The 19,763-nt window shown below is 37.8% G+C and overlaps 1 protein-coding gene across 1 annotated transcript; it reads right to left on the minus strand.

Moving 5' to 3' along the window:
* Positions 1 to 9: 9 nt before the first annotated feature.
* On the minus strand, positions 10 to 19,580 carry vwde (von Willebrand factor D and EGF domains). The gene is made up of 32 exons (XM_079885199.1): positions 19,251 to 19,580; positions 18,525 to 18,715; positions 18,204 to 18,435; positions 17,964 to 18,029; positions 16,890 to 17,122; positions 16,723 to 16,812; positions 16,492 to 16,621; positions 15,856 to 16,073; positions 15,515 to 15,588; positions 14,592 to 14,868; positions 14,286 to 14,482; positions 12,472 to 13,349; positions 11,506 to 11,642; positions 11,272 to 11,418; positions 11,062 to 11,166; positions 8,879 to 8,993; positions 8,269 to 8,519; positions 7,287 to 7,506; positions 7,045 to 7,182; positions 5,814 to 5,906; positions 5,590 to 5,736; positions 5,105 to 5,458; positions 4,682 to 4,777; positions 4,458 to 4,553; positions 4,150 to 4,245; positions 3,977 to 4,072; positions 3,460 to 3,555; positions 3,257 to 3,352; positions 3,034 to 3,129; positions 2,458 to 2,553; positions 519 to 616; positions 10 to 409 (listed from the first exon to the last, which is right to left on the minus strand). Exons 1-32 carry the CDS (start codon positions 19,327 to 19,329, stop codon positions 401 to 403), a joined length of 5,247 nt encoding a protein of 1,748 aa, XP_079741325.1. The 5' UTR covers positions 19,330 to 19,580; the 3' UTR covers positions 10 to 400.
* Between the last annotated feature and the right edge of the window lie 183 nt (positions 19,581 to 19,763).

Below are 19,763 nucleotides of genomic sequence, written 5' to 3' on the forward strand. Positions count from 1 at the left end.
GATTCATTTCCGTTTTTGTTGACGACTTGTTTTTATTGAGAAATGACAAAGATGTATTTGCATGATTTCAAATGTACTGTTTTTTTCTTTAAAAGCAATTTACTTAAAAATAACAGGAAAATAGTTTATCAACACTATAAAATGTACACACATTGCAAAAATCAAATGAAAATAGTCATTGTCAGAGCTGTGTAAGAGATGTAAAATAACACCCACACAAACATATAACACTCCTGAAATACTATAGTATCAGACAATAAGAGTCTAATAAATGTATTTTATTTATACAGTAAGTTTACCTCACTTTTAAGGCACTGATGCTTACAAACACCAACACACTCACACACACCATTTACTTTTTACAGAGCGATAGAAAGTTGTCTTCAATGTCACATCTTCATCACCTAGTCTGTGAATACAAAGTTTACAATCAGTTAATCTTTTGGCTATAAATGACGTCTACAAAGATCATTTTAAAGATGAAATCAATGATGGCAATGCGTTTGTGAAATGCTTACTTTAGTACCACAGGAAGGTCCGGTGTAACCTTGTCGACAGTGGCAGAAATTTGGGAAAACGCATCTCCCCCCATTGAGGCACGTTTGTTTACAGATCGCTGTTAGGGAAGAAATTAAATAAAATTCAAATAAAAATAAATATTTTTAATTACTATACATATACATATATATATATATATATATATATATGATATGTGTGTGTTTTCATGCCTGAATGTTTATGCCTGAACATTATTTTTCACATATTTTACAGGGTTGCAGCACCTCTCTTCACAGTCTGTCAGTAACACTGTTTATAAAAGCCTTCTGAAAAGCTCAATGTGCTCTGATTGGCCACTCTGATTGGACCAGTGAGTTGTGATTGGTCAACCACTTTGAGCGTGTTTTGGAAATGTCACATCCCTAACCATAACTTCGAGTTTCAACACACTCTTAACGCAACTCAACCAGGCTTCGCCCCTTTTATTTAGCGTATGCCTTGGGTGAGAATTATTTAAATGAGGAATATTGTGACGTAAACATTCCCGGAAGAATACAATCGAGGTGTTTCAGGGAGTTCAGAAACAGTGTGCACTGATATACACTCACCTAAAGGATTATTAGGAACACCATACTAATACTGTGTTTGACCCCCTTTCGCCTTCAGAACTGCCTTAATTCTACGTGGCATTGATTCAACAAGGTGCTGAAAGCATTCTTTAGAAATGTTGGCCCATATTGATAGGATAGCATCTTGCAGTTGATGGAGATTTGTGGGATGCACATCCAGGGCACGAAGCTCCCGTTCCACCACATCCCAAAGATGCTCTATTGGGTTGAGATCTGGTGACTGTGGGGGCCATTTTAGTACAGTGAACTCATTGTCATGTTCAAGAAACCAATTTAAAATGATTCGAGCTTTGTGACATGGTGCATTATCCTGCTGGAAGTAGCCATCAGAGGATGGGTACATGGTGGTCATAAAGGGATGGACATGGTCAGAAACAATGCTCAGGTAGGCCGTGGCATTTAAACGATGCCCAATTGGCACTAAGGGGCCTAAAGTGTGCCAAGAAAACATCCCCCACACCATTACACCACCACCACCAGCCTGCACAGTGGTAACAAGGCATGATGGATCCATGTTCTCATTCTGTTTACGCCAAATTCTGACTCTACCATCTGAATGTCTCAACAGAAATCGAGACTCATCAGACCAGGCAACATTTTTCCAGTCTTCAACTGTCCAATTTTGGTGAGCTCGTGCAAATTGTAGCCTCTTTTTCCTATTTGTAGTGGAGATGAGTGGTACCCGGTGGGGTCTTCTGCTGTTGTAGCCCATCCGCCTCAAGGTTGTGCGTGTTGTGGCTTCACAAATGCTTTGCTGCATACCTCGGTTGTAACGAGTGGTTATTTCAGTCAAAGTTGCTCTTCTATCAGCTTGAATCAGTCGGCCCATTCTCCTCTGACCTCTAGCATCAACAAGGCATTTTCGCCCACAGGACTGCCGCATACTGGATGTTTTTCCCTTTTCACACCATTCTTTGTAAACCCTAGAAATGGTTGTGCGTGAAAATCCCAGTAACTGAGCAGATTGTGAAATACTCAGACCGGCCCGTCTGGCACCAACAACCATGCCACGCTCAAAATTGCTTAAATCACCTTTCTTTCCCATTCTGACATTCAGTTTGGCGTTCAGGAGATTGTCTTGACCAGGACCACACCCCTAAATGCATTGAAGCAACTGCCATGTGATTGGTTGATTAGATAATTGCATTAATGAGAAATTGAACAGGTGTTCCTAATAATCCTTTAGAGGTGAGTGTATAAAGTGGACTTTGTGCTATGTAACTTTGCAGACCATTTTTATGCTCACACAGCAACATTACACACTAAAAAGTTAATGTAAAAAAGCATAATAGGAGCCCTTTAGGAGCATTTAGGATTCATCAGAACTTACGTGTTTGGCACTGCAGACCCTCCCATCCAGCTGGACAGTGGCAGGTGTTCGGCCCCACACACTCACCACCATTTTTACATTTCTGTAAACATGCCGCTACACATACAGACAAGACTATATGTTATGCTGCATGTATATGATATTCCAAGACAATATATAAAGTTTGTTCAAAAGTTTGGGGTCAGTAAGACTTTAATTCAGCAAGGATGCATTAAACTGATCAAAAGTGACAGTAAAGCCATTTATAATGTTACAAAAGATTTATATTTCAAATAATCTGAAAAAGTTCCACAAACTATTAAGCAGTTTTGATAATACTGGTAATAATAAATGTAACATGAGCATCAAATCATCATATAGAATGATTTCTGATGGATCACGTGACTGAAGACTGGAGTAATGATGCTGAAAATTCAGCTTTGCCATCGATGAATACTTTTCATTTGAATATATATTCAAATAGAAAAGTTATTTTACATTGTTCAGTAATATTTCACAACATTACTGATGTTTTTACTGTATTTTGATCAAATAAATGCAGCCTTGGTGACCTTAAGGATGTTGCAAATCTCTTACGGATGTTGCAAATCCCTCCTCTCCATCCAGATGGACAGGAACAGGTGTTTGGACCGACACACTTTCCGTTGTTCATGCACATGGGGTCACACACACCTAAACACAGAGCATATAGTCCAAACATATAATATGCTAGAATGCATGCTGGATATAGACACAAAATCACAACAACAGAAATTAAACAATCTAGATTCTGGAGAAAATGACACCATTGAACACTCACTTTTCTGGCATCTCTTCCCAGTGTATCCTTCAGGACAGGAGCACACATTGTTTCTCATGCACTGGCCTCTGTTTTTACACGGAGGATTGCACAGAGCTACAAAGAACGACACACAGCTTAATTAATGATCAATAACTCAGGCCATTTATTAATTGTGCAGAATTGTTTACATGAAATAAGCATTCGCTATGAAACGGTTGTACCTATCTGGCACTGTGAACCATAGAAGCCACTGGGACAAGCACAGATGTTCGGTTTAATACAAGTCCCTCCATTTAAACACACAGGTTTACAGTCGGCTGAGAATGAAAACAGTTAAGAAATTTATTATAATCACGTTTATTAAATAGATTTATGATCAATATTTAAAGTCACCATGAAATCAAAATGGACAGTTCTTATTTTGTATGGAGTATTGCACTATTTATTATAAATTGCTTCTTTCCTTTAAATTCATGTGCCATCGTAATCTTTAATCAAAATAACTCCCTCTTGCAATGACATCTCTTCTCTGATGATGTATTTACTGGCGTGAGGGCGGGACAACCTGTCACTCACATGAGATCGACCAATAGCAAACCTCAATGCTCCAATCAATTCCTGATCAACAAAATCAAGTCCTACCAAACACTTTTTCTTGTTCGAGAAGACGTTTTACTTGGATATGTGTCACAATAGGGAAGAAAAGACTATGCTGACTTTAAGGATGAAACAGCGCACCTGAATTACACGTTGGTCCGTACCAGCCAGGTTTACACTTACAGACATCAGGCGACACACACTCTCCACCATTTTCACAATGTCTGTTACACACCACTGAAAAAAACAAAGGCTCACAATCATTATGAACTAATTTCTTCATATTTAGAAATCGTTCGGAAATGTCTGCTCACTAGTTTCACATCTTGGTCCCACGTAGCCATATGGACAAGTGCAGTAATTTCTGGACAAACATCGGCCACCATGTTGACAAGGCGGATCACAGCTGGCTGAAAGGCAAGATAAAAACATGTACATTATACTTTTATATAAAGTTACATAAAAATTACATTACATAAAGTTCACATAATATGTAAATATATTAAAAAAATTACATAATATATAAAACCCTCATATTATCTGGAGTCATATAGCAAAAAGTGACTTTTAGAATGAATTTGTAAAAGTAAGAATAGAGTAAGACACTAAAGATGGAGTTTACCTTCCCCACAGGTGGGGCCGTTGTACCCTGCAGGACATTCACACACATTGGGCTTCACACACTTCCCTTTGTTCTTGCAGTCTGGTCGGCAAACAGCTGACAAGACAAGATATATCAAGTGTGAGTTTAAAATTAATCATAGACATATCAGAATTAAAATGAGTAATTTTAATTTAAAAAAAAAATTCTTTCAAGCTAAAAGAATATCATAAGCTGTGACTGACCAATGTGGCAGTTGTATCCAGTGTAACCCTCTTTACAGGTACAAGTGTTAGGCTGTGAGCACTCCATATTCTGACCACAGGGGTGACGACACAGAGCTGTACAAACACACACACACACACACACACACACACACACACACACAGGCAATGCTTAAATCATGTTAAAACAATCAGTTCGATAATCATTATAACAATAATATTTGAATGTAAACCTCATAAATAAATGTCTCGACTAGACAGACTAACAGACAAGAAATATTAGATAGATAGATAGATAGATAGATAGATAGATAGATAGATAGATAGATAGATAGATAGATAGATATTAGACAGACAGACAGACAGACAGACCACAAGCGTCAACTACTATAATGAGCAACGTTTTATTTAGCTATGCTTCATTTATCAGGATAAACTGCTCACGTTTGCAGGCAATTCCGTTTCCTCTATAGCCGTGTGGACAGCTTCCACATCTGAAGGAGCCAGAGGATGAGGCTTCACACGGTACTCCAGAAAAACAGGGGGAGTCCGCACAGGTTCGGTTGTCCTCAGCACGTTCAGGGTTAAATTCCTCTTCATTCAGCTGCTCTCTGGCTGAGCTGCCTTTTGCTTTCGTGTTGGTCCAGTCTAGGGTGCGTGTGGTGGTCTTCCTATCAACAGATGAGGTCCACTTGTTGCTAGGAGGAGATCTTTCAGCTCCAACAGAAGGTTCAGCTGACTTCCTAGTGGAAGAAGTGACATCAGAGAGTTTGTCACCCTCCCTCAATAGTATCTGTCCTGCAAAATAGTAAGGGTTAGAAGGTCGAGCCTGAAAAAGAATCTACAAAAACACAAAGGCTATTTATTCTGGCTTATCTGTAATAATTTTTCTTGTAATGATAATGTTCGTATAAGGAAAAGCAACTGACTGTTTGCTGTCCTTGACGTGCATGTTTGTCCATTGCCGTTGAGTCCAGAGGGACACGGGCCACATATGTAACCAGCAGACGTGTATGTGCTCTCAAAGCACTGGACTCCAGGATAACAGGGCCGACTGGCACACGGGCTCTGCCCTTCTGAGGGTACGTACATATTTACAGTCAACTGATACATATTAGAGGTGAAAAACAGTGTAGTTATTTATTATTCCTACCTGGAACAAGCTTGGTTTTGAAGGAGCTGAGGTTAATCTCACTTTTTGAGGTCATTTTATGACTGCCTTCATCAATTTTATCCACTGTCTTTTCTATATAAAAACAAAAAAAACAACAACAAAAAAGTAAACAAGTAAATAAAACATTGAAATTATGAGATCAAGTTTTTTGGCAAAATGGACCCCCCCCCCCCCCCCCCCCCTTAATTATGAATTATGAATTATGAATGAATTTGTCATTATTTTGACTTATGTCATAATTATATTTTTATATAAGTTTGACTTTTTTAAGTTTGAAACTATTACTTTCTATCTCATATCACTTTCAATTTAATTTCTCCTTTTTTATAATTTCAACTTTTGTGTCATAATTAAGATTCCTTAATATAAATTTCGACTTTTTATGTGATAATTATCTCATAATTTCCATAATTATGACTCATTATTTAGACTTTTATGTCATAATTATGACATCTCAATTTCTACTCTTTGACAAATGACTTGTAATTGTCATTATATCAAATCTTTATGTTGACTTTTTATATCCAAATTTTGACTTTTTATGTAAGAATTATTTTGTCATAATTTCGACTTTTGTCATAATTCTGTATTTTCATCTAATAATTTCTATTCAATTTCTTTTTGTCATAAGTGTTTTTGTCAATCTCAAATTATCTCACAATTATGACTTAGTTTCTAATAATGTTTTTTTTCATAATTATGACTTTCTCTGTCATAATTAACCAAAGCATGACTTTTCTTTCTTAAATGGCAGAAATGGGTTTCCATAGTACCGATCCTTTTGAATCAGTAAACTCATGGGTATAAACTCATCAGACTCAATTATTAAACTCACGGACCACGGTAATGTTTCAAATCTAATTTACATGGTAAAAAATTCCTAGACAGCCTCGAGATTAACATGCAAAGCATAACATTTCATTGTGAACACAGGCCTAGACTACTAGTCTTGGGTGCAATATCAGGTTAACATTACTTTCAGCAGTTACAAAATGGATGGTGCTTGAGAAAGGGTTAAAGTCAAGTAAAGTCCAAATTGACACATTTTACTTATATTGAGCCTATTTACTTAAACACATTAATGGTTTGAAATCACATGTTACTATTTATGCTTCTCCAAAGAAAAGAAAAACAGTTTTCTGTAATATTTCCTCAAAACCTCTTACTATTTGATCATAAACCTAAAAGTAAGTATGAGATATGGGCGTACGGTTGCAGGTCATCCCATCTCCAGTGAGGTATTCAGGACAGGGCCCACACACAAACGAGCCCATCATATTTCTGCAGGAAACGCCTGGGTAACATGGAGCTGATAAACATTCATCAATGTCCTCATCGCAGATTACACCTGTAGAACACAGCAGAAGAAGGCTCAACAAATAACAACTACACCAATATTATAACAGATCCACTTCTACATGAATAGATTGTTTCTACAATAAGTGAACTGACCTGTGAAGCCCACTGGACAGTGGCAGGTAAAGGAGTTCAGTCTATCCACACATGTGCCCGAGAGGCATGGGTTTGACCTGCAGTCATCGACATCGACTTCACACCTGTACCCCTCCAGACCAGCAGGACAAACACACAGGTATTCACCAGATCCCGGGGGGAAGTTAATGTTGGTCACACAGGAAGCTCCATTCTGGCATTCACATGGGCTAACTGACACCTGGGAAATATAAAATGAAACCATATATTAAGTTTATGTAACACACACTATCGTTCTAAAGTTTGGGGTCGGCAAAATGTTTTAATGTTTTTGAACGAAGTCTCTTATACTCATTAAGGCTGCATTTACTACATATCTATTACATTTACAGTAAAAACAGTAAGGTTGTGAAATATTACTACAATTTAAAATAACTGCTTTCTATTTGAATATTTTTCACAATGTAATTTATTCCTGTGATCAAAGCTGTATCAGCATCATTACGCAGTCTTCAGTGTCACATGATCCTTCAGAAATCACTCTAATATGATGATTTGCTTCTCAAGAAACATTTCTTATTATTATCAATGTTGAAATCAGTTGTGCTGCTTAATATTTTTGTGGAAACTGTGGTAAATCTTTTGTCAGGATTCTTAAAAGTTCAAAAGAACAGCATTTATTTGAAATAGAAACCCTTTGTGACATGAATGTCTTTACTGTCAGTTTTGATCAATATATACTTGCTGAATAAAAGTATTAATTTCATATATTGTCATGTATATAATTATTATTATTTCATTATTTATTGGCAATATATTATGAAACTATTACACTGATCTAATGATCCAGAAATGTTTTTGGTAGCCATTTGGCACCCCCCTGTGGACAACAATGGAGACACACAGTTGTACTTCGGCAGTCTACAACATTCAGAAAGATCTGTAAGACTATTTGCGAATTTTTGTAGACGCAACATTTTACCAGATGCTTTCTAGAGCTCACCTTCACTGCTGCACGTGTCTCAGCATTGCAGTCATCAGTTACAGCCAGTTCAAAGGTCACTGGTGTGGTGGACAGAGCTTTCCAGATGAGCAGGCCAGCTGGAGAGAGAACAGCGTCTCTGGGCCCTGACCTGAGTGTGAGGAGAACTGCAGAGCCCTCTGGATCAGTGGCTGAGAACTGATAGACCAAATTCTCTCCGTAGAATGTCTTCAGACTGAGCTGACCCGCGTGAAACACCGGTGGCTCATTTTCTATGAACACACACAGAACATCAGAACAAGGACAATGACACAAGAACATCAGTCAACATTATGTACATTGGAAAATACATATATAATAACATATAACATATGACAAAACTGCATTTTCATAATGTATTGTGAACTTAAAGTATATGCATAGTGTGATATATAACTGTTGCAGGAGAGTGAAAAAAATAACATACTCAACTATAAAACAGCTTTTTTTTTTTAGAAAAGAAAAGAAAATCAAACAGTACTAAGCAAACATGCATCTTTATGGAAAAATATGACTGAACAATTACAATAGCAGAACTAGTAAGGACTCCAGCTTTAGGAAATATAGGAAATAAAGACCGAAACGAACATACTCTCAGCAATGGACCAGCCGTATTTGGAAAGATCCGGTCTGCATGTCAGACACGGGCTGCTCAGGCTGTGATCGCCCTCCTCATAACACAGTCCATCAATGTTACATGTCCTGTCCTGAGGGGATATTCAGGGGAAACTTTTAAAACTTTACATTAATCAAACAAAGCAATCTGTAATTATATCATTGGGTTTTTGTGGTTGTTTAAATAAACCTCTTGCATGCTGTAGCAAGCAGGGTGGGTCTGAGAGCAAAGCCGGTGACGCGAGTGTTAATGAGCCGGTCTCGAATCCCACAGAGGAGCTCCGGAAGGATAAACGGAGGAGTGATGACAGTGGAGGACAAGAGAGGACCAGGCCTGGACTTTACATTGTTGTTTTGCTTTAGTTTATGCGACAGTCGTCCACGAGGAGCTGCCACTTTACTTTTGTTGTTTATTAGGGCCCGAGCACCGATGGTGTGAGGACCCTATTGGAATTACTCCGTTTATGTTTACATTAATATTAAAGTTATGTTGAACGTTTGTCGGCTTCCGCCTCCTCCTTCCCTGAGCCTTAAACATTGTTACACATGCACTGCAAAAAATGCTTTTCTTAGTATTTTTGTCTTGTTTCCAGTCCAAATATCTAAAAAGTCTTAAATCAAGATGCATTTACATAAGATATTATGTCCTGTTTTCCAGGGGAATTAATCAAAATTAAGTGAGTTGATCCTTAAAAAAACTAAATTATCTGCCAATGGGGTAATAAAAAAAATCTTAATTCAAACAGAAACAAGATTATTTTTCTCACTCCATTGGCAGATAACTTAGATTGTTTTAAGCCAAAAATCACTTAATTTTTTTATTATTTCTCAGAAAACAAGACTTAATATCTTACACTGAACAAAATTATAAACGCAACACTTTTGTTTTTGCCCCCATTTTTCATGAGCTGAACTCAAAGATCTAAGACTTCTTCTGTGTACACAAAAGGCCTATTTCTCTCAAATATTGTTCACTGCGGTTGTGAGGCTGGTTGGATGTACTTCCAAATTCTCTGAAACGCCTTTGGAGACGGCTTATGGTAGAGAAATGAACATTCAATTTACAGGCAACAGCTCTGGTGGACATTCCTGCAGTCAGCATGCCAATTGCACGCTCCCTCAAAACTTGCGACATCTGTGGCATAGTGCTTTGTGATAAAACTGCACATTTTAGAGTGGCCTTTTATTGTGGCCAGCCTAAGGCACACCTGTGCAATAATCATGCTGTCTAATCAGCATCTTGATATGCCACACCTGTGAGGTGGATGGATTATCTCGGCAAAGGAGAAGTGCTCACTAACACAGATTTAGACAGATTTGTGAACAATATTTGAGAGAAATAGGCCTTTTGTGTACATAGAAAAAGTCTTAGATCTTTGAGTTCAGCTCATGAAAAATGGGGGCAAAAACAAAAGTGTTGCGTTTATAATTTTGTTCAGTGTATGTCATTTTACTACTTTAGTAAATTCACCTTGATTTAAGAAATGTTTGATATTTGGACTGGACACAAAAATACTAAGTAAGAAAAGCATTATTTGCAGTGTGCTTATCACAAACATTTCTTGCTGGGTTTATACGTAGAGTGTGAGAGAGCCCCAGTTTTAGAGAACTGAACAGTGCTAGCTTTGTTCGACTGATTTTGACCTGAAATTATTTGCTGTACATAATTACAAGGCTGAATGTGAAATTGTTTCCTGTATTTAAAAAGTCTAAGTACACGTAATGATAAATGATGAACAGTGTATGTAAACATTTCAAGATAAAACGTCCACTGAATCTGGGTCAACTGATCAGAAAAAGGTTTAAAGAAACACCATTTAAACAAATTACAAACAGATCATGGTGGAGGATGTTTTTTTTTCTTCTTCTTGTGAAATGGTTTACAGTGATGTACAGTACCATTAAATATTTGAGGTTGGAAAGATATTTGAATGTTTTTGAAAGAAGTCTCATGCTCACCCAGGGAACATTTATTTGATTAATAAAAGTAAATAAATAAAAAACAGTAATATTATGAAATATTATTGAAGTTTAAAATAACTGTTTTCAGTTTTAATATATGTTAAAATGTAATATATTCCTGTGATGGCAAAGCTGAATTTTCATAATTTCAACTGCAGCTTTATTTGAGAATTTTATATGAGAATGGATAGCACAGACCTTTAGGGCGCAGATAACCGAGGTGCTGACTGTACAAATCTGACATGTGCCGTCAAAAAGAGTCAGTATCTTTGCATTGCTGAAGCTGTGTCCATCATTAGACACCTAGAAGACAGATAAACAAACAAATAAATTACATTTTCAATACGTTTAAATACACTTTAGTTTTACATTTATAGCTCAATACACAGCAATGAGTGACAAACTGACTTTGATTTGCCAGCGCAAGACTGGCTGGTGTGCAGTGGTGGAGGATTGTGGGTCATCCACAGGGAGCTGGCACTCTAATGAGGACGAACTCTGGAAGGAGGCGGGCACCAACTGAGCATCATCCAAAGACCATTCACCATTTACTATCTATGTAGACAGAACAGTATGTATTCAGGTTAATAATCATTTACCTTCATGCTCAATTGAATGCTTGACTGGCAAATTTGCTGTCACCTTTTCCTTCACAACTTCACACTTGAGCTTGTAGGACTTTTTAAAGCCTTGACCAAGAACCCTAACAGAGGAACAGACGCCATAATGGACATCACACAGTCCTCCGTTCTCCAGTTCTGTGATCTCTGGAGTCTCATCTGCATCAGGAAAACACATTAACTGGCTAAAAACAAATGAAATGCACATCAAAGTCTTTTAGATCAACCTACATTTTCATTTACTCATATACAAATACTTAGCAATGATTTTATAAAATAAATATTTGTAAAATCCCGTTCTAGGCCAAGTAGAGATAATCATTTAGAATTTTTTCTCCACTTGAGACCACTTTTACTCTTTATAATGAGTGATTGATGCACAACATATCCATGAATTTAAAACAAAATCATGATATCAGGCAATAATTTATATGAATGTATAAAGAGAAGTGTATATTTTAGGGGATGTAACTAGTCAAAAAAAAGAATTTGCCAACCTTTTTGACTTCCCTAGTATATTCCCTAAATATCATGTGATATTTAAATACAAAATAATCGTTAAATGAAATAAACCTGAGATAAAATAAAATGTAAATATTAGATGAAAAACACACACAAAAAACTAACAAAAAAAAACCCTGAAATAAGATAAATTAAAGCTAAATAGAAATATAAAAACAAAACAAAATATAATAAAAATGACAAAAGCACATAACAAGATTACTAAAACAAACTAGAATGAGAATTAAATGAAAATATAAAAATAAAAGCTAATTCAAAATACTAATAAATACTATAATAGTATATGAATAATACTAAAACAAAAAGTACAAATGTTCCATGCAGCCTCTTAAACCCTGCATTCATAACACTTATTGAAACAAAAAGCTGTGTAAACTAATTTTCGCTAGAGTATAGCATGTCCCAATGCAGAACATGTGAAATTATATTTCAATTATATCAGGTACTCATATACAGACACACCCACCAGACACCTGGCTGCAATCATAAGAGCCAAATCCAGGGAAGCACGAGCAGCCCCACTCTGTGCACTGTCCATTCCCGCTACACAGGCTCGGGCACCTGAGGGAAGCCAGAACATCCTGGTTCTCCTTCCACCTGCCAACGTCCTCTACCACCATCCTCTCACACTCATTCTCCAGAAGGGGCACGGTGGCTCCTTTCCAGGCCTGATCGTCCTTTAGTTGTTGGTCTATCACACACATTTCCAATGCCCGCTCCAGCATCTCGCCCAGGAGACGCCCACAACCCAACCCCACCGTGGAGTTCCTTAGGGTTCCCTCGCAGAGCCGCCGGACCTCGGATTCCGTCAGGCCTGACTCAGTAGGCCAGGATGGTACCAGCGGTTCAGGGGAATTCGATGAAGAATGGTCCTCTGGGAAATTATATGTTGACTCCTCCAGTTGTAATCTGGAGTTGTAATATCCACCTTGACGTCTGCTTCGGCTTGTGACACGTCTCTGAGTTTGGGATCTCTGTGGGTTTGGGACACGTCTTTGACTCTGGGATCTTTGGGGATTCATAACGCGTCTCTGAATTTGGGATCTCTGAGCATTTGTTCTGCTTCCCTGAGCTGGACGGTGTTGGGTGGGCCTGCCGGGAGGGGTGGACGTCTCTCTATGAAGTGGGAAAGACCTGATGTACTCAGCTGTTACATCCAAAGTAGGGATGATGGAGGGAGATTGGACACGGGTAGAGGAAGAACACCTGGAGGAAATGGTAGACTGGGGCGATGCTCCGCTGGTTGACTGGTGTTTCTCTTGTTGACAATGGCAGTACTCATGGAGACTGGAGTTGCTGTCATAGATGGGGATCTTGTCAAAAAAGCTGTTTCTGGGAGCCAACCTGGTTTTAAGGGAGCATAATAATCCATATTAAGGAGGGATGCACAACAAATCAGCACCATATCAGTTATTTTTTATTTATCGATAGATGCTGGATATACACTACTGTTCAAAGGTATGGGGTCAGTTCACCATAAACTATTAAACGCATTAAATTGATCAAAAGTGACAGTGAAGACCTTTGTATTTTTTCAAAAGATTTCGATTTTAAATAAATGTTCTTTCTATTCATTAAATAATTCTGAAAAAAATTTACATGGTTTCTACAAAAAAATATTACGAAATTCTACAAAAATATTACCTGTTTTCAACATTGATTATTAATAATAAATGTTTCTTGAGCACCAAATCATCATATTAGAATGGTTTCTAAAGGATCATGTGACACAAGAACACATCACAGGAACACATTACAATATTTAACAAAGAAAACAGTTATTTGGAATTGTAATAATATTTCAAAATAAATGCAGCCTGGGTGAGCATGAAAGACTTCTTTCAAAAACATTCAAAAATATTTTTATCATTAGTGTATATTTTGACAGATATTGTATATTTAATTGTCTACACTAATTTCCTCAATTTGTACATTTACATGATCTTTTCTGATATTCAACTCTCTTAGTGTTCATCTTTTTTTTTTAACTAACAATTTGATAAAGAAATAATATTGTGAGGCCTAAATTCACTTGTAGCATTTAAAAATATTGATTTTATTTTTAACTGCACAAAATAACAAACTTTTCATCTTATCAGCTATTTATTGAATGTCAGCCATAACATCACACATAATTTTGATATTGGTGCATCCATAAAAATAACCTAAGGCAAGCATCAATAAAACTACTGCTCAAGCTTACAGTTATGTATTTGAATAAACCCCAAACCCATTCATTACACTTTGAATGTTGATCTAATTCAACAGGGTGAGTCTCACCTCCACGCGTTGATAAAAGAGCTGATGTCCTCCACAGTCTCTCCACCCTCTTTGTGGTAGTCATTCATTGGCTGTCCATCAAAGGTTCCACACAGGCCTTCAGTGTGGCCTTGATCAGAGCCCGGTGCCCTAACAGTCAGACTCATTCCCCAGTCAGCCACGTCCGCACGCACAAATGCCCCAGACAAGAACATAATCTGGATAAAAAAAAGCTTATTTATCATTTTATATGGACTAAACTGTAGGTATAATAATTTAAAAGAAATAATCAAAGATGCATACTAATATACACCCAATATCACTCACAGTGACTTTGCGGCCCTGGTAGGACTCAGTAACACGAATGCCACTCTTTACCAGATCTCCGTTCTTCACAGAGAGACGTGGCTTTGTCTCTCCCGCCAGCCCGTTACACATGTCATAAGTGACCACATTACTACCATCCCTGGCTGCAAAGCCACAGACACACGAGGTGGGATGGGCGGTCGTTCCGGCACATTCCCACTGTCGCACATGTACCTCAAACAGCCGAGCGGTGCTCCTGTACAGTACAAAGGTGCCTATCTGGTAGTTATCATACCTCCTGTGAACAAACAAGCAATGTTAAATTCAATTCTCACTGCATTTGCATTTATAAATTCATTCGGTGATTCCACATCAAAAAGTGTTTTTAAAAGAGGATCTATTGTGCCCTTTTACAAAGTCTTGATTTTGTTTTTTACTAGAATACCTTTTCATGCTTGAAAGTTTAAAAAACACATTATTTTTCACATATTTTACAGGGTTGCAGCACCTCTCTTCACAGTCTGTCAGTAACACTGTTTCTAAAAGCCCCTCCTTTTGAAAAGCTCAGTGTGCTCTGATTGGCTGCTCTGATTGGACCAGTGAGTTGTGATTGGTCAACCGCTTCGAGCGTGTTTTGTAAATGTCACATCCCTTACCATAACTTCGAGTTTCAACACACTACGAATACAATTCAACCAGGCTTCGCCCCTTTTATTTTGTGTATGCCTTGGGCAGGAATTATTTAAATGAGGAATATTGTGATATAAACGTTTCCGGAAGAAAACTTCAGTTTTCAGCGTTTCAGGGAGTTCAGAAACATTTGCACTGATATATAGAGAACAACTCCCTTTGTAGTGGACTTAGTGTTTTGTACCTTTGCAGATCTTTTTCATGCTCAAACCGCAACATTACACACTAAAGATAGTTGAGTGTAGTGTTTTTACCTGCCATCAAATGTGATGATGTGAGGGTCTGTAAAAGTGTAACAGTGAGCAGATGGAACGTCCTTCACAAGAATCTGAGAGGAACATAAATATACATGTATACATATGAATACACATATTACATAGTATTATTTATTCATAAATATGTTTTACCTAGTTTTCTAAAGATGCATTTACATATTTTCTTGGCAGATGGTTTGTGGCATAAACAACAAGGCATTTGATTATATGCATACTAAATATGGATATGCTTACATAGTGTCAGGACAATTACATGTATATATATTCCTAAACTATTTATAATACATAATATATTGCATATATAATCAAATAAGGCCCACCTGCACACTTTGGGGAGCGTACCCATTCCACAGGAAGTTGGTGCTGCTGATTATGGGTTTGATGTGTATTTCTGTGCTTCTGTCTCCATCCTTCCATATATCAGTCACTGCGCTGTAGTGCACAGATGCTTGGCTACAGAATCCATTATGACAAGGGGTTTGAAACAGCTCGACCTCACAAGAGGACAGGACTAAATCAACACCCAGGTCCTTCTCACCTGCCAATGGAGACAAATCTTTTTAGTACAATTTTCAGTTATAGGTGACATGGTGCAGCTGCTTCTTACAGTTAAGAGAGACATATTTTCTGGTTAAAAGCATAATTTGTAGATTGTCAGAGTATGAGGGAAAATTCTGACACATTAATATTTATGGTAAAATATTTTAATAATATATAAGTTTGAGTTAAAGGGTGAATCATATAAAAGTCTCCCCCAAAAACATATATTCACATTATTGTATTAAAGCACACAAAAGAATAATTTATTGAAATTAATATATATTTAAAGCAGTAAACAAATACTATTGTACTATATGAATAATATTTATTAGCATTTACAGTAATGAGAATAGGATTCTGGGTGACACAATGCAAAAAATATTTAATACAACATATGACATAACTTAAGACTCCACCTTGGCTACTAGTTGTAAGATGCAAAGGCAAAGTGCATCTCTCTGAGGAACATGGTAAAGGTACAGTGCTCTCCACTGTTAGTTTATACTCTCTCCCATCTTCTGAAATAGACACAGCTTGTGGTTTCATCTGGAAAATATGCATACAAATATAATAAGTCTCGCAGAAACAACTCTTTACTAATAACTGCCCAACAAACTGTAAGTCACTGGACGAGAATTGAGACTTACTTGGATTCCTGCATAAAACTCTTCACTCTCCACAGGAAGGCTTTGTATATTGGGAGACTCCAGAAAAAAACTAGTGCAACTGCAATGGATCTGAGACATAGATATATAGGTTAAGATTCATAAATATGAATTTGAATTCATGTGAATACTGATTATAAAGTGGCTACCCTGTCTCCCAGTCGCAGGTTGATCCCATCCAGCTCGATGAGAGCAAAAGTCTCTATTGTAGTGTCTTTCCTGAGCTCTTCTCTGTTGCCCTCGGGCAATAGTCGCCACCATGTCACTACATATCCCAGAGAGCTGTTCCCACTACTGTCATCAAACGTACACTTCAGGTACACACTGCTGTCGTAGAGCTCGGCAACTATCAGTGGTACTGCAGAAGAGGGAGGCTGGAGTTCTGAGGGATAAATGACAAATAATATATGCTTCAAACCATATACTTAGAATATCTAAATATATATTTGTTTTTATAAACATTTGAAGAATATTAAAGTCATTAAAGCTTGAGGGTAACAGATAATTTGTAATATCTAATGATTGGCTGACCCTGCTGTATGCCCATAGCTGTTTATAAAACCAAAATGTTTTCTAGAATATGAAACAGAGGAGTTTAGCCATCACCGTAGTGAATTTGGAGAATATTAAAGCCATTTTGTGTGAAACAGAGGGGGGTAACAGATTTCAGCGACCTCTAAAGCTGCCCAGCCGGATTTGGTGACTGCTGTGTGCCTGTAGTTGTTCAAATCATATCAAAATGCAAAATGCCATTTTCTCTGAAATAAAGAATGTTTGGCTCTGCTTCAGCTTTAAAACATTAAGTCCAAAGGAATGACTGACCCAAGACCCAGATTTCCAGCCAAACTCTTAATCATCATGTCTATTTCACTTCCAAGACACTTCTAAAGTAAGTGTGTTGAAGGATTCCACTAGAAATAAAATTAAGAGCGAGCCTCTGTTGGGATGCCTAAGACCAAGAGAAGGATCACTTGTGATCAGCTGCCAAGGCGACGCTCCATGCCACAGTCGAAACACAAAAACAACGCAATACATGAACTTCTGCTAGATTCATCCGGGGAACCTTGCATCAGTTAATTTTACTGAATTACACAAGCTCTGGAAAAACATTTGGTGAAAAAAAGAGTGATTAAAAAATGAATGGGTTTAATTTATTTTGTTTAGATTATTTTGTTTTGAAGATGCAGTTTTATAATATTGGTGGACAAGTATGGACTACTCACCACTGCAGGTTCCATCACTATTCGTTTGTGTCCCGTCACAGCTGGTTTGATTGGATTCTGACATCTCTGTGAATATAATAAAATGTAGTGATGAGGACTGGAAAGGACTGTCTTATTCTTATTTGACAATATGTCTATGTCTTATTTTTCACAGCCTTTGGGATGCATGATGCAGAACCAATGGATAGTCATACTAACATTTCAAATAGGCCTACTACTCAGTGAGGTTCGTTGACTTGCCTTCAGCGCAGTACCCCATGCATCCTTGCGTTGGTTGGAGCAAGTACACATAAAAGTCCCCGCAATTGCGTACGGTGACAGGCAGGCGAAAAAGACAGCAGTCTTTACTGTCGCTTCCGAGGAACTGCCAGGTAGCGCAGGCCGTCATCTGCTTCACCTCTAGAGGCCGTGGGAGAGTCTCTCCATCCGCCAGGGAGAGCCACACTGGGGCTTGTGTTCCACACTGATTCACCTGTAGGGATTACCGTCATATAGAAACATAACATAAAGGAGCCATTGTTCGGCAGGCTGGACCGATTACAGAGATGCACTGTACTGTACCTCCACACATTTGGTGGGCATACGGGCCGGCTTATCGAAGATCTGGAACTGATACCATCCGGGAGAGAGTGAATGATCACAAATGAGCTCCTGCAGGGAAGACTGGAGCAGCTGCTGTGAGCTGAACCTGGTGCTTCGGTAGGGGCTCTGAAGAACGGTGTAACCCCCACGACTGCATTCAGGGGGCTCCACTGTAATAATACACACAAACACACACTAAGTTTTGCTCAAAAACATACAACATAGACAAGTTATTAATTTAAAAAAAATTATTACTATTTAATTGATAGTAGGCTATGGTAGAAACTGCAGTGGAAGTCACGTCAGGTCATGTGATGTCAACAAGGCGCCCTTGGGAATTCGACCCGCTTCATATCAGCATATAAATAACAGCTTTTTCTATTGTCTTCAGCTCGTGGGAATTTACATCTTTTTATTGCCGTTTCTCAAAATTGCTGTTAACTTCATTAAGAGTAAAACTTTAATTTAAAGAAAAATAGGCCGAGGGCATTTTTTGTGTATGATCATACATCATACGGGGTAATTAATAAATGTATATTAATTTTATACAACTATTAATAATGAATTTAATAATATTAAATAATGATAAACTGCAAAAACAAATCAATAAAGCAGCCAAAATTGTTGTCCAAACGTGCTCTTACGTAACCAAAAGAATTAAATGTAGCATTTAGTCCAAGGTAGAATGTTAATCGATTCACTTACCTTTTTGACAACTGACAGTGTTGTTTAAAATAATAAATATAATAGCTAGGCAATACTCCACACAGACGTTTAAATGCATTTCTGTCTCTAATGCTCTTTAGAAAACATTTAAGAGCGTCTCCAAACCAATAACACAATCCAGGATAATATCCCGAACGATAAGTCCCGAAATGAAAGCTGGCAAAGAAATATCTGCTGTGTCTTTGAGGAGAACAGCGAGTGTTTCATGGGCTGCTGTCCAGACCACACACACCTCCTCCCGCTGGAGCATCTCGAGCTGACTGTCCCATTCTCCAGTGCAGCTCGTTTAATATTACACACATCCTCTACATATTTTAACCCCATCTTTTCAGTTAAATCTACTAATACAAAGGACATGTTCACGATTGTGCATTGAAATGACCACGATGAATGTCTTTATTCACATTTGTAAACAACGTCCCACAGTGGTGGCGTCATTTCCACCACAATGAGTCAACGACCAACGATTGTTTCCCTCTCAAAAGTTAGTGT

This window comes from Squalius cephalus (genome assembly GCF_949319135.1).
Source record: "Squalius cephalus genome assembly, chromosome: 11".
Classification (NCBI taxonomy): Eukaryota; Metazoa; Chordata; class Actinopteri; order Cypriniformes; family Leuciscidae; genus Squalius; species Squalius cephalus.